Source organism: Nannospalax galili, unplaced genomic scaffold (assembly GCF_000622305.1).
Source record: "Nannospalax galili isolate Female #2095 unplaced genomic scaffold, S.galili_v1.0 scaffold1157, whole genome shotgun sequence".
NCBI lineage: Eukaryota > Metazoa > Chordata > Mammalia > Rodentia > Spalacidae > Nannospalax > Nannospalax galili.
The window spans coordinates 288,911-311,002 of record NW_008340118.1 but is presented as its reverse complement, the minus strand read 5'-3'; the positions used below and the strand labels follow the sequence as shown (position 1 = coordinate 311,002).

Here is a 22,092-nt window from a genome sequence, read left to right as displayed (position 1 = left end):
TTTTTTTTTTTTTTTTCTTAATGGTGTTTTGGAGACAGGGTCTTTCTGTAGCCCCAGCTGACCTGGAACTCAGGATGTAGACCAGGCTGTCTGCAAACTCACAGAGATGAGCTTGCCTCTGCCTCTCGAGTGCTGGGATAAAGACATGCGCCACCAGTCTCAGCCTGCTTTTAATTCTTAATGAATGCGACATTTCTTAACTCATTGTTTCTTTTCAAAAATTCTTGTACAAGCTCAGCTTTTTGTTGACTTTGGACTTTGACCACAGTCTGTGTGTGTCTGGGCCTGGGTGTGTCTGTGTCTTTGGCGGTTGCCTCAAGATTTTCCTCTGTGGTTCTCTGACTCCTACCCCAGCATGGTGCTGGATGAAGGGTAGGTGGCTACTTGGACATTCCCAGCTTTACCCTGCCCTGTGGTCCCTTTCTCCTGAGCTTCTGGACCTGACCTCTTGAAACTGCTCCTCAGATGACCCTGTGAGCTGCTGGGGGCAAATATCTGTCCATTTTAACTAAGAAAATCCTTCAGTATTTCATTAGTAAATAATTAGAAGTATTAAACAAATATTTCATAAGCAATTGATGGATTAAAAGCTGCTTTTGGCAAGAGAGGAGGAGGTGGAGGGCGACAGAGGCCTAGAGGACAGAGAAATACGACAGGTAAATTTTGAAGACGTTTGTAAAACTGGCACCTTTTACTTCTGTTATGAACAGTGAAAATTAAGGTTTTACCTTGAAAACACAAAATTTATTTTCTTCTTTTTCCTCGCAGTGCTGAGATTTGAGGGCTTTGTGCTAGCAAGCCTGATTATTGCTGAGCCACACTCAAGCCCTTTTTCAAGGTTCTTAAAGACGCTGTAGGAAGAATTCAAAATTTGGCTACAGGACAAGAAGTGTTTTTCACTGTGAAACTTCTTTCTGATGCTCATTTTCTGTTACTGTAAAATGATTGAATTTCTTATGTATGTGTTCTTTTGGGAAATTAAATACATACTGAAACTTTGTAAGATATTTTTATTCTAATTTACCATTACACTTGTTAATCCTAAGCTCCACTGAAGGGAATTTAATGACTGGTGCACTGCTGTTCAATAGGTCCCTTCATTTTTACGAAAAGAAAAAAGTTAAGTAAAAAATAGCTATGCGTTTCCTCTGCAGCAAAATGCAGGCTTAAAAAACAGGAAGCTAGGCCTCCCATCTGGAGATGGAGAAGAATGAAGTCAAGGTGTTTTCCAGCTTCTGGGGTGGTGGTGTAATAAACCTGGGTAGTGGGCTTTGCCTTGCCGTTGGTCACTAAAGTACTCTCTGCCTCCGTATTCACATGGGGCTCCTGCTTGTTGAGTTTTGGGTGCTGGGGATTGAATCCAGACCTTCCAGCATGCTAGGCAATGTACTCTGCCACTGAGCTACACCTCTAGCTCTGTCCTCTTCCCAAAGATAATAGACAGACATAGTTAAAGCAGTGACACTTTCCAAGTAAGATCATGCTTTAAAGTTGAAGTAGTTAAAACTTTGATAAATGTATCTTGGGAACAGTTCAGTCCGCAACAGATTCCAGGATTGTCTAAAGTATGAATTCTAAGGCATAAAGTAACACTTCCTTACAGTACTTAACCTTAGCTATTTAGCTTCATCTTGAATCTTTAAGTTTATTAAAATCTAAGTGATGGATAGCCCAAGTAATTGGAGTTTCTACATGTTTCTCTCTCTCTCTCTCTCTCTTGCTCTCTTTTTTTTTTTTTTTTTTTTTTTGTCTTTTTGGGACAGGGTCTCCCTGTAGCCCTGGAACTCACTGTGTAGACCAGGCTGGCCTCGAACTCACAGAGATCCACCTGCCTCTTCCTCCCAAATGTTGGGATTAAAGGTGTATGTCACCATGCTCAGCTATGTGTCTTAAAAGTTTACTGTGCTTTTGCATGCTGCCCAGGGAGGGGTCCATACAGTGTTCTTGATTCCCATTGTAACTTAAAGGGAAACTAACACAACATCCAGAGCCCTTGATGTCCTGCAAATGAAGGAAGAGGTTGTCCTTAAATTCCTTGCAGCAGGAACCCACTTGGGTGGCCCCAACCTTGACTTGGAGATGGAACAGTACAAGAGGAAAAGTGACGGTATCCACGTCATGAACCTGAAGAGGACTTGGGGAAAGCTGCTGCTGGCAGCTCCTGCCATTGCTGCCATTGAAAACTGCTGATGTCAGTGTCATCTCCCAGAACACTGGCCAGCGAGCTGTGCTGAAGTTTGCTGCTGCCACTGGAGCCACTCCGTTGTAGGCCACTTCGCTCCTGGGACCTTCACTAACTGGATTCAAGCAGTCTTCAGGGAGCCACATCTTCTGATGGTGACCAACCCCAGAGCTGACCACCAGCCCTGTCTACCATCGCTCTGTGTAACACAGATTCTCCTCTGCACTATTAGACATCGCCATTCCATGCGACACTAAGGGAGCTCACTCAGTGGGTTTGATGTGGTGGATGCTGGCCCAGGAAGTTCTGCGCATGCGTGGAACCATCTCCCGTGAGCACCCATGGGAGGTCATGCCTGATCTCTACTTTGGCAGAGACCCTGAGGAGATTGAGAAGGAAGAGCAAGCCGCTGCTGAAAAGGCTGTGACCAAGGAGGAATTTCAGAGTGAATGGACCGCAACAGCTCCTGAGTTCACCGCAGCTCAGCCAGAGGTGGCAGACTGGTCTGAAGGCGTGCAAGTGCCTTCTGTACCTATCCAGCAGTTCCCTGCTGAAGACTGGCGTACCCAGCTGGCCACTGAGGACTGGTCTGCAGCCTCCACTGATTGGGTTAGAACAACCCCCAAGCATTCATGAACTGTGCTGAAGACACTTGAGCAGGATGGAAAGAATACAGTGTTTCTAAAAACAAAAATTTTTTTAAAAAAAGGTTTACTGTAAGCCATGTTAAAATTTCCAAAATGTTTTCCATACTTTTTTTTAAATCTCTATGGAATATTTTCATGATAGGTCTTTCATCGCTTGTTATGTATGGATTTTTCTAATAATAAAAGTTATCTGGAATTAAGTTTAGTGAATATATTACCCAGCTGGTTAATCTATTGCCTCTGGTCAAAATGACCGTAGCTGGCCATGGCAGCTCACTACTATAGTTTTAGCACTGGGAGGCTGAGGCAAGAAGGTCTGTTGTGACGCCTTGTCTCAAGAACATCCCAAAGCTGTAGTTAGAAAGTGAGTGAACTTTCCTCTGTGGTTAGGAATTGATTTTGAGCACAGTTGAAGAGTAAGTTATTTTGAAAGTTTGCCCTTACTTCATAGATAGAACTATATGATTAGAACAAAATAATTGAGTGAACTTTCCTCTGTGGTTAGGAATTGATTTTGAGCACAGTTGAAGAATAAGTTATTTTGAAAGTTTGCCCTTACTTCATAGATAGAACAAAATAATCCTATTTAAAAATATATGTGGTGCCGTAGCATAATTTCCTTCTCCATGAGTCTTTCTAAAACTGGGCCTTCCTCAGTAGCAGGAATGTTTCTGGAACCAACCAGTCATGGCCAAGGGTGAATTACACAGCTCTTCAGTATTATATCATTCATTTTATGGGCTTCGGTTGGTAGTTTGAATTCCTGGGAAGTGATTCCCTTATTGGAATCACTGTAACTTGTGATGCTGTTGTATGTCTGCTCCACTTTGCAGTGATCTGAAGGGAGACATCACCATCTCAGTCTCCGTGAATGTGTTTATATGTCACAAGACTTAGGGGTATTTATTTGTAGTTGCCTTTGAAAAAAATAGAAATCAATTATTAAAACATTTACAAGTCAGAAATTGAAACTGATATAAGTTTACTTGTTATACGTAAGTGAATTATACTTTCATATTTGACAATACCAGGAAAACTTGAAGAAAGTTGCAGGGGAATTTTTAAATTAATTCGTTCTTTGAAAATATCCTTTATTGTCTAAAAGGATGATAACTTGGAATTTGTTTCTTCAGACAGCTCTTTTTTGAGACAGGGTCTCCCTGTAGCCCCAGCTGGCCTTGAACTCAACATGTAGAATAGGCTGGCCTTGAATCCGCAGAGATCCTCCTGCCTTTGTCTCCTGAGTGCTGGGACTAAAGGCATGTGCCTGAATTAAGATAATTGTCATTAGCCATCTGCCTGTTGGAAATGAGATCATTCAAAGGCATTGTCTTTCACTTAGGGGCCTCTGTTTGGTGCTGGGCAGAAAATTGCTCTGTTTTTTGTTAAATAATGCAACTTCATTTGCTTAGGTGGCATAGTCTTCTTCTTAACTTTAATGCCTCTCCTGTTTGGTAGAAGATGTATTAAGGTATTTTATGAAACAGTGATATACACATAGGAGGAAAGTGGTTCTGTGGGGTGGGCACAGAAAAGACATTTTCGTTCAGGGAGTGAAAAGGAGCGGAGTGAACATTCAGCGTTTTGTCCTCGGAAGTTGCCTATGTCAGGAAGCCTTAGGGTAAAATGGGCATTCATGGCATTGCACTGCAGTTCCTGCTGTGGAGGGGGAGGAGAAAGTGGGGGAGATTTCCCTATGTTCATTACTTTGTTATTTAGAATATCTTGAAAATTTATCACCAAGAAGACTTTTCTCTCCTTGTTGTAGAAGTCCAGCAGTGAGACCAGTCAGAGTGAGACCAGTCTCTCCTTGTCAGAACCAAAGAGCAAAAGCAGTCTGCACTCATTGGCCCATGAAACAAAAATTGGCTCTTTCTTAAGCAGCACCACTTTAGATGCCAAAGACAGAGCTGGTCTTTGTCCAGATGAAGATGATATGGACGGAGATTCTTTCTTTGATGATCCTATTCCTAAATCAGAAAAAACTCATGGTTGGTGAGTAGACTGTTTTGGGGATTATCTGATGAGTGCTTTAAAAATATAATTTCTAAGTTTTTTATTTTGTATTTTAAAAATATAAAAAACCTATAAAAATAAAACAAGAATAATGACCTATTAATTATGCTGTATAATTATTGAATCCATAAGTCTGTTTTTGTGTCAGTAAAGCCTAGTGTGTTATAAAATAATGCTGAGATTTTTAAGGATGCCAGGTTTGTCCCGTTTCACCAGGTTATTCCATCAGACACCTACCATGTGACAGAGCTATATGAAGGACAGCATGCTGGATAGCTTTAGTTTTAACTTGACATACCTGGGTAGAGGGAGCCTTAATTGGGGACTTGCTTCCATTGGACTGGCCTATGGCCATTTCTATGTGGCATTTTCTTGATTGTTGAGTGATATGGGAGGACCCAGTCCACTGTGGGTGGAGCCATCCCTGGGCCTATGCTGTATAAGAAAGCAGGGCCAGTGGAGCAAGCCAGTAAGCAGCATTCTTCCATGGCCTGTGCTTCAGCTCCTGACTCCAGGTTCCTGGCCTGAGTTCCTACCTTGGGCTCCTTCAGTGATAAACTGACCCAGGAGATGAGAGACAAATAAACCCTTTCCTCCATCAGTCAGAGTGTTTTGTTACAGAAATTGAAGGCAAACTAGGAAGACAGGTTGCAGCAATGACAGACCTCCTGCATGGGGAAGCTTACCCTTGAGGTGAAATCCCAGCATGCTGGTATAAGAGATCAAGGGACAATTCCTGGAGTGCTGTCCAGGGTGCCCAGGGGAGTTGTCCATGTCAGCAGGATGGAGAGCACAGCCCTCTGGAGGACTAAACATCTCCTCAAGGGTAGAGAGGACTGTGGCCTGCTAAGCAGTACGTTACTTTGAGGGATGGTGCTTATCTGTTATGACTCCTGTGCTGTTGTGCCTGTTTCTGGGAGTTGAACAAGGGTGTTGAAGGTCAGCTCAGTCTGAAAGATCATGCCAGGTGGAGTGGCGCACGCCTTTAGTCCCAGCACTTGGGAGGCAGAAGCAGGTGGAGCTCTGAGTTCAAGGCCAGCCTGGTCTATATAGTGAGTTCCAGGCCAACTGGGTCTACAGGGAGACCCTGTTTCAAAAAGATTAAAAAAAAAAAAAACAGAAAAACAAATAGTTCTAAAGAGAGGTCACCTGATGCTACACTGACAAGCTTACTGCTTGGATTTGTGACTGAGCTGCAGTCTACCTTGCCTTGTAGGTATGCTTCGTGATTGTCAACCTCTGAAGTTTATCTTCACTTCTACCCACTGTATGCATCTTAAAATATTTTTTCTATAGTTATAAAATAAAAGACATTAATGACAAGGTCTGAAGTTAAAATAAAAGACATTAATGACAAGGTCTGAAGTTAATCGTTTAACTGTCAATTGCTTCCTGTTAGGAGGAGTGAACCTAGGAAGCAAGTGGGAGGCCTGGCCTCACTCTCTGACATTCCACCCTTGAGGAGTGGACTCAGCTCCCTGGCAGGAGCCCCTTCATTAATAGACTCTGAGAGTAAGTGTTCGAATACTCCAGGTATGTTTTTTGCCCAGTTAAGTGTGGTACATGATTACTATGGGTTATTTTTTAGGAAAATCCTAAAAACAGACCTTAATTTTAATCACTTGGACAATATTTTGCTATTCTTTTCATTTTAAAAAAAAATTAAAAAATTATTTTTATTCTATGTGTATGAGTATATTGCCTGCATGTGTGTAAGTGCACTTGTGTTCTGAAGTGCCCACAGAGGTCAGAAGAGGGTGTTTGATCCTCTGGAACTAGAGTTATAGATGGTTGTTAGCTGCCAGGTGGGTGCTGGGAGTCAAACCTGGGTCCTCTGCAAGAGCAGTCAGTGCTCCTAGCCGCTGAGCCGTCTCTCCAGCCCCCAATTTCTTTTTTAATGTAGTTGGTATTCTAGGCAATCTTGTCGCCCTTTGCTATCAGAATATTTTTAGGAAGTTGACTTTTTAACTGTTTAGACTATCTGCAGGTGTACATATAGTACCCAGCTTAGGCCTTGACTTATTACATATTTTTGAGTTTATCCAAACTCAATAGAAGCTATACTTCCAATTTTAGACTCCATCTTTTCCCTGACTTTAATATGCATGCCCTCCATAGTCCATCTAGATGCTGACCAGCAGCAGTGACTACAGTTCCTGTTGGTCACATGATCAGTAGGGAAGGCATGACACTCTGTAGAGGACTCTGTTGCTGAGCTGTGATTTCAGTGGATTAGGCATCGATAGTGCAGTTTTGGTTTCTAATATTTTTCACTTACGGTGTATTAGATACAATCCCATTGCAAGACTAGGAGCATTTGTAATTTTTAAGTTATGACTCATGGACATTTAGAATGACTTGAGTTGGGCTTTAGTTGCTTTTTTAAAACAAGTTCTTTGATGCCTGAGTAATCAGAAGAATGTTCAGTACATTCTACCTTCAGGGTCTTGCATCTGATGTGTCTTTATATGTCATAGAGTGTTGCCGAGGCCCTGAAAGGGCCTATGTGGACTCAACATAGCATGGTCAGTTTAGGTGTTCAGAGCATAGCATATCTCTCTGGAGAGTTCCCTGAAGTAGAGCCACTTGGAGTTTATAGTATGGGTTTTGTGTATGTTTTTATTTTGGTTTTTGTTTGTTTGTTTTGAGACAGGGTCTCCCTCTAGCCCCCCACTGGCCTGGAACTCAAAGTTCTCTGTAGTCCAGGCTGGCCTTGATTTCACAGAGATTGGCTTGTCTCCAATCCCCCAAGTGCTGGGATTAAAGGCGTGCGCCACCACCCCTGGCTGTATACATCTTTATTTTGATAGTTGTGTTATAGTAAAGAGTAGTAAAATCTGACTTCTTTCCATGTCACACTAATCCTTCGCCTTTTTAAAGAATGTTGTTTGTGATTAAAAAACACCCAAGGAAAGGCAGTGCATGTCCCTAGTCTCCGACAATTACTTTTTACCATTTTTTCCTTAGTTTCAGGGCATTATGCTCCTTGGGGTATAGAAGCCCAACTGAAAAAAATAGCTTAGAGAATGTCATATTTTTATTTTAATATTTTATTATTTTTATTTTATGTGTATGTGTGTATTGCCTACATGTAAGTAAGTTCACCTGTGACGTGTAATGCCTGCAGAGGACAGAAGAGGCTGTCGGTTCCCCTGGAACTGGAGTTATGGACAGTTATTAGCTGCCATGTGGGTGCTGGGATTCGAACTCAGGTCTTCTGTAAGAACAGCTAGTGTTCTTAACCGCTAGCCCGAGAATGTCATATTTTTAAAACTCCTTTAGTACTAACACTTTTTCTTTCTGTTCATAGGTAAAAGGGGAAGCACAGTTTTGAAAGATCTGAAACTGGTCAGTGATAAAATTGGATCACTTGGATTAGGTAACTAGATTTCCAATTTTAGTGTTGATTATTTTTAAAATAATTATCTTTTAGAGTAAAGTCTGCAATTGAGAGCCTTCCTGCTGACCAGTCAACAGGTATTGGGTACTTCACATGTGTCCAGAGTTCCATCCTGTGCTGGAGATGGTGATAGCAGCACCCTGGACAGACCCCCATCTTATAGTGTTCACAGTGTAGTAGGGTAATGCTCTGGCCTGGGCTTTCAGGGAATGCTTCTGGGAGAGACTGGGGACCAGACCTGATGGTCAGGGTGAGGGAAGGATAACGGAGAACGGAAGAGGTTTCCGTTCAGAGAGGGGTGTTGGTATAGAGGCAGAGCTGCTCTTTGGGTCCTGGGAGTATGTAATCCAGACCATAAGAATCCAGTCTAAAGCATATGTGGGGTCACAGACTTGGGAAAGACAGTTGTGGGGTATTGTCTGATTTGGAGCAGATGTTGGCAGGCTTGCCACGGACATAAACTGATTGCCATGGAAGTAAGAGACGTAGCGTGTACATAACTTGACTGGGCTGCACACCAAGAACAGGATTCTAAGCCAGTATTCTTTTCTATGCACACTGCAGGCAGGTGGTTCTAACGAGCAAACCCGGCCCTCTCACTAACCTGAAAAAAGTGACCTGGGCGCTCTTAGCCATTTCCCATCCTCCCTGTGGATATGATGTGATGCTCAGTTGTCCTGGTCTGCAAGCACTCACTTCTGAAGGTGCCAGAGCACAGCTTCCTAGGCAGGCTGGGGAAGAAGCACAATGTGCCCTGTACTCTTTGTGTTCTAACTGTGGGCAATACAGAGACCATCCTTCCCTTTTCTGGCGAAACACCCTTGATAGTTGGTGCACAGGACTTGAGTGAAAGTTCCTGGCTGTGGCCCTGATTGGCGGCTAAACTGAGCTGCTCTTTCTCATCTGTTAAATGGAACCAATAACATCTACTTCACTTTGAGAACTAAATAGGATTTAAATATGTCTCCATACATAAAGAAAAACAGAGTGCCTGGCACAGGGGTGCCTGAAATGCCAGTTTTCCTTTTGTGTTACTCCGTTCCCCATTTGCAGAAGAGAAGGTGTTCCCTGAGCTGCCTGGGTTCTTGTTCCACCAGTGCCCTTGAGTCCTGGTAACTGCTGAGCTGCTGGTGGTGCTGGCTGGCCAGCTAGGTGGGCCTGCTCTCCACTTTCCCCCACTTCTCCCCACTAGGTGGGTCGCACCTGCAGGGATGTTCTGTACCCTTGTACCGCAATGCGTGTTTGCCGCCTTCCTGATCACGACACCTCTAGTGCTGCTGTGTCCTATTTGTTCTGGGTTTTGTTTCACTCTGGTAGCTCACCTGATGCCAAACCTTTGCCTTTCCACTACTCACAAAAGAGTGAGTAGTGGAAAGAGTGAGTGATGACTCTCTTGTCAGAGTCTGGATTCCCTAGTCAGCTGCTTGGGGAGAGTGAAAAAGTGGTTAGCAACTGCCTCACATCGTCCAGTGTTGGCACTCGGGCACGTCTTAAGGTGGAATTTGGGTAGTTGTACAGGTTAAGCATATGACTTTACCAGCTAGATTCAGTGGAACTAAACAGTTATTTAATGGTGTTGCAGCCCTGTCATTTGACATTTGAGCTCCTCTTCTATTGTAAATGTACATAGCAAGATTGTGACCTTGTAAGTAATGCATAGGTGGATTCATGCACGATGGTAATGGTGTCGGTGGTGTGTGCCTGCCACCGTAGGAAGAAATTGCATTTGTTATCCTGAGCAGCAGCCTTTGTTCCATCCATCTTCCAGATGAAGAAGGTAGGTCACATGGTGTGCCTGAGGCCCCTCTGGCTTCTAGAGTCTTGATGTAGCACAGAGTCACCTGTAGACATTAAATATCATTTCAGTGGAAAGTAAGTTCCGGATTTTCTAGAGATAGTTTACAAATAAAGGTTTAGAACATAACCTATTTTAGTTTGACAGGTACTAAAAGCACGCAGATGAGCTGGATATGTTGGTGCACACCTTTCTTTATCTCAGCACCTGGGAGGCAGAGGCAGACAGATCTCTGAGTTTGAGGCCAGCCTGGTCTTCATAAAGCATTCCAGGCCAGCCAGAGGTACATAGTAAGACCTTGTCTCAAAAAATAAAAGTATACAAATGGAATGCTTATAGACAGGCACTTCGCCTGTTTAAAGTAAGAGTTGCTAAACTATAAAGAACCAAATATTGAGTCTGTTTCATATTTTATCTCTTTTTTAAAATATTCGTTTAAAAATGTAAAAGCCATTCTTCCTTAGCTCATTGGCCAATACTGGTCAAAAGCAAGAATTGGAAAGTAAAGAAAACAGAAAACTGTTGTAGAACTCCATGGCAGAAGTGATGGGATAAGGTCTTGGATTGAGGCAGGTGTCGTGTAGGTAAGGTGGTGGGACTCGGGTGGGGTGGGGAAGGAGTGTCAGAAAATGAAGAAAATAGAACCCACTGGCCTCAGCAAAGTCCGCCAACCCCTAGTTTAAAGTAGGGCATGTTCTGTTAGAGACGGTCAGCAGTGTGGCACACGAACTAGGAGTGCAGAGTCCCTGGTGCTGTCCACATTGTTCAGTAAATGTTGTGAGTTTTGAATTGGCTCCTATAACGCCAAATTCTCTTCTGGGAGGCCTGCACTGTGCCCGCTCTCAGCTCCCAGGCCCCACGCCGTCCTTAGGACTTAACTGACAAATTGACACGATGTCCCTCTAAGCTACAGTTTAGGGAATCAAGATGTTTGGGCTTGCCAGCAAAGCTTACGATATCCGGAAGGGGATCACTTACAAATGCACGGATGCCCGTGGGCTTTTTTCCTTACATGTCAGCTGAGCTTCCCAGATCTGAGGCCGCTGGTGCCCCAGCCAAAATGGTAAACTTCCCAACCCCTCCCTGGCATCCTCCATGCCGGTCCTTGGACCCCCCTCCCCATGCAGTTGAAGTTGACTGATTGGGTGGGAGGGGTGACTGTCTTTATTTCTACGGAGTTGCTAGTTCTTTCGGAGGACACGTTCCAACAGCTCCAAATGAATGAAAGCAGAGACTTCAGTTGACTCTCCCACACCCAAACTGCAGCCCGACTGCCCTGTTCCCTCTTCTGTTCCTTCTGGTGGTGTTGGTGCTCACACTGGGCACGCAGTGACGATGGTCTTTGGGGACTCTAGTGCTTTATTGGCTGCCGCTGCTGTTTGTAGATCGACACTTGCAGACCAGCCACCGCTGTGGTTTGTAGTCAGAACATTTCCTTCCTCCCCCGTCTTCCCATGTGAGCCTGGCACTGCCTGCTTTCTGCTAAGCACTTGCAACTCCTTGACATCTGTGTCTCGTAGAGATGGCCTCCTTCTTCCAGAGAGGAGTAACCTGGAGGCTTGTGTGCATGGAGCCCTTCTCAGGGACTCCCAGTTCCTAGCTACAGCAGCAGCAGTAGGACGCCGGAAGCCCTCACCCCCGTCATCTCCGGCTCTGCTGCACACGTGACTTTACTTGTGCTCTTGCTTCCCCTACGAGGTTCTTCTCAGTAGTCCTGTCTGTGAGGAAAGCCAGCGGTAGTGCTTTTCTGTTCTCCTTGCTGCTGCCACCTCCATTAACTTCCTTCGGCATTTAGGCTGGAAGCGGGTCATGGCCTGCTAGGCCTGGAATGTTCTGTCCATGCAGCTCTCTGCTCGTGGTTGTCCTCTGGTTAGAGGAGCTACCTTGCTGGTGGTATTTCAAACACCACACCTTCACAGTCTCAGGACTTTCGCACACATTCCTTCGAGAATGCTCCCAGAATTCACACCTCTCCTGCCTTCTTTACTTGAGCTTAGGTCCTGCCTTGGTGTTCTTTCCGCCTGCTGTGGTACCATTGGGTTTGTTGTTGGAGCTGGTGCCTCCTAGTGTTGGCTGCTGCACCTGTGGGAGAGCTGAGTTATGCCCATGGTTGATAAATGAATAATCGAATATTGTGAGAGAGCCGCCTTGCCTGTGCAGATCCTGGATCCCCTCGAGTCTGGTTGGTCTTTGGAGGCTCGTGCTTGGAAGACCCAGGACAGCACAGGCCACAGCTTTGTGTGGCCGGTTCCTGCTGCACTGCACCTTCCCCTGGCCCATATCGCATTCCTGTGCACTTGCAGTGGTCATTCTTTCACATGTCAGTGGTTGTAGAAGACATGGGGGGGGAGTACAGCTCATTTGCAGAGCTGTCTTTGAGAACTGTAGGTAAGTCTTGAAAGGCTCCCCTCAGAACCCTGTGTGTGTGTGGAGACACTGGTGCAGCTCTACCTCATGTGATCACTTTGCGTTTGGCGCTTACTGTGGATAAAAAACTCCAAATGAGGCACTTTGTGGTATAGGTTTGCTGTACTTGGACATGCCCTGAAAGGGCAGCAGAGGCCCCTGTTGAGTGGTTACTTGCCTTGCTCTGTTGCCTCATCCCACATTGTAGTTGTTTTTAAATTTTTAAACAAGCTACTGAGTTGAAAAGTCACGGCAGGTGGAAACAGGGTAACTAGAAGGGTTGGTGGGGACTCCCCGTTGCTGCGTTCCTTTGATCCCTTCACACACACTTTTGTGGTGATGGGATGGAGCCCACAGCCTTGAACATGCTGGGCATGTATGCCCCCAGCTGTGTTCCATGAGGTCACAGGGCAGCGTCATGGTGCATAGCCCTTTGATGAGCCACCTTTCCACAGCCTAAAGCACAGACAAGGCGTTCACAGGGTAGCACACAGTGCAAGAACGTGAAACAGCTTCTATTTGCCTTCACTATAGGGGAAACGTGCTTTTTCTGATCTTAGGTACTTCTCCTCTCATGAAGTAACATCATTGGTAATAAATTGTTTTGGCAGGAAACATGTTCGTTTTAAATGGTTCATAATTTTAAGCCAGGCGTGGTGGTGCATGGCTTTAATCCCAGCACTCAGGAGGCAGAGGCAGGTGGATCTCTGTGAGTTCGAGACCAACCTGCTCTACATAGTAAGTTCCAGGCCAGCTGGGCCTACAGGGAGACCCTGTCTCAAAAATTCAAAAAAATTTTTCGGTACATGTGTAATAACATTTTTTTTCTTAAAACGATTACAGGAACCGGAAAAGATGAAGACTACGTTGATGATTTTAATAGGTAAGAAAAGCCGTGAGGTGAATGTGTGCATTTATATTTGTAAATAATTTCTGAGTACAGATAAGTGTCACAAAATTGCATCAGGGCTTAGGGCTTACTTCATTGTGTTGGAGTCTTTCATGTTGATTGAAAGTGCAAGATAAGTAATCCAAACTTTGCTGTTTTAGAGCACCTTCATCATACGTTACAATGCCAACATGCAGGACTGGAGAGAGAGCTCAGCGGTAAAGGGCACTGACTCAGCTCTTGCAGAAGACCAGGGTTCAATTCCCAGCACCCACATGGTGGCTGAGAACCATCCTTAACCCCAGTTCCAGGGGAATCCAACGCCCTCTTTTGACCTCTGTGACATTGTGTGACACAGGTGCACTGACATACATGCAGGCAATGCACTCATACACATAAAATAAAAAAAATACTTAAAAAAGAATATGGTCATGCACATCATGTTGAGGGAGTGGGAGGCATCAGCCTGTCACCTGGGAGCGACCCCTGCCTTTGTCAGTGTGGGCATTGTCTGTAGGCGACATCACACAATTGCCCTCTTCCACTGGTTTTCTGATTCACATGACAAGACTTAATATTCTGTGCAGGCAACTTCCTTACATGAAGTGCTTACTAATATGGAAGTGATATTTGTTGTGGATATGGTGAGAAAATTCAAATTACATGCCTGAGAGTTTTGACAGTTTTCTTCTGATTAGAAATTTGTGTTTATTTATTATAGTAATAAATACAGTGTTTTGGAGACAGTATTAGGTAGTAGGCAACATTTGAGAACTCAGGATTTGCTGCTTGCCATGTTCAGAGTCACCACAGAACTTCGTCTTTCTAACGTGCTGAATGAACGTGCTCACTGCTGCCTTCTGCTCTTTTTGATTCTATATATGTATTAGTGTTGGTGTTGCTGCATGCTCCTTAAAGGGTTAAAGTGGACCCGAACACCGGCAGTCTTTCTTCAGAGTCCCTCTCTGTCTTCTCTTAAAATCAGTGCCAGCCATCACTCAGAGAAAAGTGAGCTGAGCATTGGCGAGGAGATCGAAGAGGACCTTTCCATGGGAGCAGACGATGTCAACACCAGTGACAAAGTAAGGTGCTAAGCACAGTTCTGGAGAGTGCGGGTTCTGCCCATGTGTTGATTTGCTCTGAGGCTTCATGAATGTATACTAATTAGTAGAAAAACAGTTGAAACTTGTGGACAGTCCATGACAGTTACCCACTCCCAGTCTGTGAAGATGTTTAAGAATAAGGTCGTGTTTGGTTGACACTTTGGTACTTGCCTGAGTCAGGGGCCTCTTCTCCTGTTTCGGGGGCAACGGGCTGAGGGCTAGAGTCAGAACTACCCCTGTGGACTTGCTGGTAGAGGTTTTATCCATAGAGTACCTTGGTCATCAGAAGGAAACGGACAGCAGAAAGAAACGGCCTTGGTGTGAGGGAAAGCTGGGAATCCACGCTCAGGGTCCACAGCAGAACTTTTCATATAGTAGAGACAAGAACACAGACAGCAGGCCATGCATGCTTCTGGGAGTTGTAGGTAGAAGATGACTTCTTCCTCCAGAATGAGGTGGGCTCACACAGGGCTGACTGTCACATGGGGAGAAGTCCTTCAAGAAAGGTTGTAGTGTATAGTGAAACCCCAATGCTAGAATAGCAGAAGTTTGATTATTTTGAGGTTTTTTTGTTTTTGTTTTTGTTTTGTTTTTTTTTTGTTTGTTTGTTTGTTTCATTTGTTTGTTTTTGGTCTTTTTTGAGACAGGGTCTCCCTGTAGCCTCAGCTGGCCTGGAACTCTCTATGTAGACCAGGTTGGCTTCACTCTCACAGAGATCACCTGCCTCTGCCTCCGAAGTCCTGGGATTTGATACAGCTAAAGGACTTTAGTATTTATATCCAAAGAATAAGTAACAGGTGAGCAGGTGGCGAGGAGCTTGATCTCACTGTCTTCTGTTCTATACAATGACTGGTCCAGAGCTTGCTTCTCTAAGGTTATAGGAGAGAAAATGTTTACATTCTAATGGTATACTTATAAAATTGTCTGCTGCATACTGATTCTTTTCTTTATTTTGAACAACGAAGCTTGATGACCTCACACAAGACCTGACTGTCTCCCAGCTCAGTGACATTGCAGATTATCTGGAAGATGTTGCGTAGGCACAAAAAAGGAAGTATTCTGATCTACAAAGGATCATGGGCTCCATTTCCTCAGACAATCACTCTTAACTGGAATGTCTGCTCCTACTGGTGCCTTGTAAAAAGACTGCAGATATTTTTAAAAGTGAACTTTTCATTTTAGTGAGCAAAATACTTCCTGTATGGGCCGATGTTTAGAAGATTTGTTATTCTTAATTTGGTTTGACTGTCCATTCTCTGTGGAAATTATCTGTATTGAAGTTCATCACAGAGCAGAACCCATGACAGCACCGGTGTTAAGAGCAGAAAGACATCAGTAAAGCCGTAGGTTTGCACGGCTGTGTGTGGTTGTTGGTGCACAGTGAGCTCTGAAACCTTAGCTTTAGCCATCTAGAAGCTTCCCCACTGAGTATATTTTGGTATTAGGTGGTTGGTGAAATGGCTGGTAAATTCATGATGCTAAAGCATTAACATAAGTTAAATTGGGTATATCAACTTTATTTTCTATCCCCTTCCATTAGGAAGGTCTGTTAGACCATTAAGGTTTATTATAAAGAACTCTGTGTGCTGTTAGCTTGGCTTGTTTTAAGGCAGTCCAGAAATGGTAAGGATTTTAGCTCATTGACTTGTCCATAACTGTTAGCCTTCAGGTCACTGTTCTGTTGTCTGTGAAGCAGCATTAGTCACAGGCTCTCTTCATTGTAGAGTGAAAATGTTAAATACCAAAATGCATCTGAAACCATTAAGCAGTGCTTTTATTTCAGATCTGTACGTTGATTATGTTTAAATCCAAATTGGAATGAAACAGTCGTAATGGCCTAAGACCATATCTCCATCTGACACTTGACACACTGTATGTAATGTTGTTGTTGTCCTTTAGAAGCAGAGCCAATAATCGAATTCCTGGCAGTCTTAGTTTATAGCATTGCACACTGTGTCATAGGTCACTGACATTTGTAATGCTAACGTATTCCTAAAACTGCAAATAGGAGAAACAGACCAAGGACGTATAGTCATAGAAATGTATGCAAAGCTGTGATTGTATTAAAATTTTATACTTTTTTATTGGAATTATGATTGTTAAAAGTTACTTTTATTAATGAAAAGAGAAATTAGGTACAATTCATGAATCTTAGTGAGCAGATGCTGTGGTTTGCATTAATGCCATTTTTCCATTTTATAGCTGCCTAAGTATTATAGTGATACTTAACCAGACCATAAGTGCAGAGGAAATGAGAATTTAGTGCAGATTTAAGCCATCTGACATTAGGATCTTACTTTTTAACATTTAAGTGAAACTGAGCTGTACACATTGAGAGGAGGTAGACAGAAAGGTGGCCAGGAAGCAGATTGTCTGTCCTGGGTCTGTGGCCCCAGTTTGCTGTGTCTGCATGCTTTACTCTACACACTAAGTGCTCATTGTAAACTGCATTGCCTCTGGGGTCATCTCTTGGATACTTTGTCAGAGCACTAGCATTGTGCTGGGCCTCTGGGGTCTGGATCATGTGTGATGTGTGGTCTTCATATTTTGTGGACACTACATTTGAGTCAACTGATGGGACAGAATAGCAGGGTGTGGCCCTTGGTATTTGTGGAAGGCTTTCCAACAGCTGATGTGAAATTTGCAACTTTCTATTACCCAAAGACTGACCTTCTAGTGATTGTTGGAGTATGTGGAGAAAGCCAAGCCAAAATGAAGTCATCAGCTGCAGTCACTGGATAATTCTGAATAACGAAACAGTGAACAAGAAAGAAGTCATTTCTGCGTGTCCCTTGCTTGGGTGTTATAGACCTGTTAAACTTTAAGATGTGAAATGACAGGTGTTGCGTGTGATTAATGTTTCTGTTGTTAAAATGTATTAAAACATTGACACATACAACCTGCATTATACAGTGGAATTCTTTTTTTTTTTTTTTTTTTTTTTTTTTTGGTCTTTTGTTGGAGACAGGGTCTCCCTGTAGCCCCAGCTGCCTGGAACTCACTCTGTAGACCAGGCTGGCCTCCAACTCACAGAGGATCCACCTGCCTCTGCTTCCGGAGTGCTGGGATTAAAGGCGTGTGCCACCTCGCCCAGCACAGTGGAATTTTTTTAAATGCTAATAAGCCTTTGATTTTCAGCAGTGCTGAGCTGCCATTCCCTATCGAAGAGCATTTCTCTTGTACCTTTCACGTGTTGCCTTTTGTGGCAGCAGAGGAAACAGCTCCTGGGCCCTGCTTCGCTGTGAATCCTCCTCCATCTCCCTCTTCTTGCTGAACTGGAGTCAGGCAGTACAGGCCACACAGCTTCCGCACCCACTCCTGGCTCACGCTGCTTGTGTTTGCCCGTGTGTGGAGAGTGGCTTCTCCAGAGCTGCATGAGGCTGACCATTCTCGTTGCCAGGGAAGCCTGCAGAGAAGTGCACCTCTCCACTCGTGTTTACTTTTGGGTTTTGTTCATCTTGCATTGCTGTGCAACTTCCTGGATAAACGGGAACAAATGTCAGGCTAGAGAGTGTACCCACAACAGACCCAAGAAGTGATCCCATTCAAGTCTAGCTTGGTGAACTAGCGGGTCTGTTTACAGGAACTGGGTGACTTGGCGCTACCTCTTCAAAAAGCCCACACCAGCCCACATGGCCACTCAGCCAGCAGCCCTGGAGCCTCTAACTCGGTGCAGCTCCTCCCCCAGCTACTGTGAACCTCCTAGAGCCTGGGGAGGGGACACGTATGTCGTGTAGCTTTCCGAGCATCTGGAGTCTTAACAACTTTCCTTAGCTTCCGGGTGTATGATCCTATGGGGGGTGTCTGAGTTTGGAGGAAGCAGCTGTACCCCACTCTTATTCTGGGCTGTCTTGCTTACCTGGTTATATCCTTGGTTATTAAATAAGTTTGTAAGCTCCATGAGGGCAGAGACTTTTAAAAAATCACTCTATCCCTGTAACAGCATGTGGCCCCCTACTGTGTACCCTGTAATCAGTGTGTAAAGGGGCTTTTGCGCACTGTAGAGGAACGGGTGTGTTAGTGGCCGGGCAGCTGCCTTGTACAGTGTCAAGGTTGAAGATGCTGTCCGTACCAGCTTTGTGTCTGCAGATCTGCCTCTGATTCAGGGAGCTGTGTCTCCTGAAGCTCCTCTGCAGCATCGTCCTCACACGGAGGTGCCCGCTGCACGAGGCCGAAGCCCCTGTTGGCACAAAGGAAAAGCTGAGCAGCTTAGGGGCCGCTGGTCCTGATGGGGGAGGGGGCAGAACAGAAGCAGCTCTCCTGGCCGGAGGTGCTTCCTGCCGACATGCTACATGCACCCCTGGCCTAGGGCAGACCGGGAAGGAATCCTTGTTTGTATGCAGGTTTCACCCCAGCCCTCCTGACAGGCCATACTGATGGGCCCCCTGTTCTTGGTGGGAAGATCAAGTACTGAGGAGATTGTAGCAGCCTAAGCTGACGACAAACCTGTCGGACTAGAGATTTGAGTAACCTCTGCCTGAAGCCTGCTGCCGTAGAAGAGGATTGCATTTCTTTTTTTGATGGGTTCTCACTGTGTTGTTTGGGCCAGTCTCAAACTTCTGGGTTCAACTGGGCCACAGCCTAAAGCGTCTGGGTCTGTGTATGCCATTGTGCCTGGCTCTCAAATGAATTTTGATTTTAAATTCTTGGGCTAACAGCTACAGTCACCTCCTTTCCCATGCTCGTCAAAGAGTGGATGGGGGAGTGTTACCGTTCCCACCCAATCGGTGGACCTTAGTTGCATGGGGGGAGGGGCTAAGGATATATCAGCCAAGAATGCCTGAAACACCTCTCACCATTTTTGTGGTTGTCCGGAAGTCACAGGATCTGTATTTGAGTGTGGGCTTGCCAGTGCAGCTGTAAATGGTGGTGCCCACTCTTTTGTAAGTAAACACCCACCCTATGCTCTGTTAGCAAGCCCAGTAAACTCGTTAGGATTTTCAAAAAAAAAAAAGAACAGAGCTAATGAAAACCTTCATTATTCCACCATGTTGGCCACATGTTGGCAAATCCTTTGGTCTTTGATTTCTTATTCTTGTTTTCCCCCCTTAAACTCTATGTTTTTTATGTAACCTGCTTCAAGTTATTTCTGGAAAACTGGGTTTAAAATTGCCTCTCTTTGGAATAAAAAATATTGTTGGGCCAAGATTCGGGACTGAAAGGTGGGATGACAAGACACTTAGTGACCTCACAGATGAACTCAAAGACTTCTCTATCTTTACAGAATGGCCAAGATGACACGAATAGTTGGGGAAATCTGTCCAGGGCCCTCCCCTGACAGCAGGTCCGCGCTGAAGTACTGACAGCAAGGCATCACTGGGTAGCAAACAGGATGTGCCTGGGTGGGGTGTCTGCATGTGTGTAAGTGCACCTGTGCTGTGCAGTGCCTGCAGAGGTCAGAAGAGGGCCTCAGATCCTCTAACGCATTATGAATGGTGGTTAGCCGCCGTGTGGGTGCTGGAAATTGAACCCAGGTCCTCTGAAAGAGCAGCCAGTGCTCTAAGCATCTCTCCAGCCCCGTTACTCTTGCATGTTCTGCATCATGCTGATGCATTTTTGAATGGGAAGGGACCCAGAGACCTAGGTAGGATGTCAGGCATGACCACCAGAGGTTGACCTGAGACAGTGGCTCCCCAAGCCTGTAAAGACAAGGACATTTGGAATATGCAAAGTGGAAGCAAAGTTTATTAAGGAGAATTACAGAAAAGTGAAACTCCCAAGAGTAGGGGACTTTCAAAGAGAAGAAAAAGCCTTTGAATTTTCTTGTCTAAGTTTTTTTATAGGGCGTGGCAGAAACTGGACAAATGCTGGGGTAATTACTATGAGCTTGGTTAGTTCCCTGGGCTATTGTGGGCCAAACCATTGGACTACCCACCTGCTCCATGCATGTCCCCCTCTCCTACCAGAGACATGATCATGTACTGTTCATGCCTGCTCCCCCACTTAGTGAGGGGTCGAAGCCCTTTCTATTCATCTCCATTAGTTGCTGACCTTGACTGACCACAAGCTGTTGGCCCTGGCCAGCAGCACCATCCATCATTGACTTTACAGACTGTTAATCAAACTCTATTCCCTTTGATCTCACATTTAAATACCAGCCTGCGGCTTTACCATGAAAGAGTTAACTCTTACCTGCACCACCAAGATGTAGCTCCAGGACTCCAGTCCTCCTTGGTTACCTCCTAATTAGTGCTCCTAGGTGGAAGTGCCTTAACACTTTGTTACTGTGAGTTACTTTAGAGGACAAGGATATGTCAAAATACAATAGTGTTTTATGTATGTTCCTCAAGGGTGTGTGTGTGGTGGGGGGGGTCAGTTGGCCTGCCTGTCACTGGTCCAGAGCTCTGTCTACCTTGGTTACCTCATGCCCAACCACAAATCCTGTTATCTTCTTCAGTGCTCTAGACTTCGCCGTTGTAACCCTTAATCTCCCTTTTAACCCCAGCCTCTGTTCCTGCAGCACATTCTCACCGTGGACCTTTCCCCTGCTACCTGTGGTTTCTAAAACAGTGGCAACTCTCTCGAGATGAAGATTGCTTGCAAGTGAATTTCCTTTTTCCCTCTTTTCCTTTTTCCCTCCCATGTGGTCCGAGGCTTTGGTCTTTCTGACTTAGGTGTTGAGTCTTGCTAGGACGATCTGTCTCTTCGTCCAGCTTGGTCCTGGACCGCACCTGCTGCTGCAGGCACTGGAGCATTGCCTGGGCTGGGTGCGTTGCCTCCCCTGCCTCTGGGACCCCACCCTCCCCATCTCTCATACACACTGGAACATTGTCAGTCTTCCCCCATTTCAAGGCTCAGGTTAGTCAGTTTTGTCTGTTACTGAGTATGCCAAATCCTAATGGCCTCTAGACAGCATCTGTGCTGCAGAGAGCCATGTCATCGAAGATGGGGCCCTCCCAGTCACCTATCTGTCCTGGTTGTGAAGGCAGCCATCAGCCTCCATTGGAAAGACCATCTGACCTCAGCTCCCTACGAGCCCTCCAGAGACTCTGGGCTCACCCAGAACCTCTTCATACTCCAACTCTCCTTAGGCCTTAACTCTACACCCTGTGCCTCAACCTTGACTTCCCAGCAAGCCCAGTCTGTGATCCTGTGTAAAATAGACTGTGAAGACAGGATGTAGGTGACTGCTGCCTGCCCCATCGTATAGGAAAACTTGGGGGGCTGGAGAAATGGCTCAGCGGTTAAGAGCACTGACTCCTTTTGCAGAGGACCCAGGTTTGTTTCTCAGCACCCATATAGCCGCTCACAACCATCCATAATTCCAGTTCCAGGGGCTCCATTGCCCTCTTCTGGCCTCCGTGGACATTGCATGACACAGGTGTACTTACATACATGTGGGCAAAATACTCATACACAAAAAATAAAAATAAATCTTAAAGGGGAAAAAAAACTTGGCTGAAAGAAGGGAAGCTGTGCATAGGGACAGGCAGGGAGGAGGCAAACCTCTAGGAGAAAGATGCTCTTGGGCTTTGTGACTCATGATTGACAGTGCCCCTTGGGTCCCATGGGATGGGCACACGTGGGATCAGCAGTGATGTGGGGAGTGGAGCCGCAGGGAGATGCGCGAACCCGAGTTCTGCAGAGGTTTGACTCCCAGTCAGCACACTGAGTGATGCTGGGCAAGTTATTCAGAATTCCCGGTTTTCCCACC

The 22,092-nt window shown here is 45.1% G+C and overlaps 1 protein-coding gene and 1 pseudogene across 2 annotated transcripts in view; both read left to right on the top strand.

Moving 5' to 3' along the window:
- Fgfr1op (FGFR1 oncogene partner) overlaps positions 1–17,343 on the top strand; it is a 36,050-nt gene extending 18,707 nt beyond the window's left edge. For both annotated transcript variants that reach the window (XM_008835102.3, XM_008835100.3), the window contains 6 exons: positions 4,598–4,824; positions 6,245–6,357; positions 8,156–8,224; positions 13,290–13,329; positions 14,321–14,417; positions 15,404–17,343. In XM_008835102.3, coding sequence (XP_008833324.1) covers positions 4,598–4,824; positions 6,245–6,357; positions 8,156–8,224; positions 13,290–13,329; positions 14,321–14,417; positions 15,404–15,478 — 621 coding nt within the window. In that variant the 3' untranslated portion in view covers positions 15,479–17,343. The remainder of the gene's footprint in view (positions 1–4,597; positions 4,825–6,244; positions 6,358–8,155; positions 8,225–13,289; positions 13,330–14,320; positions 14,418–15,403) is intronic.
- On the top strand, positions 1,844–2,992 carry LOC103735735 (annotated as a pseudogene).
- Positions 17,344–22,092: the final 4,749 nt, after the last annotated feature.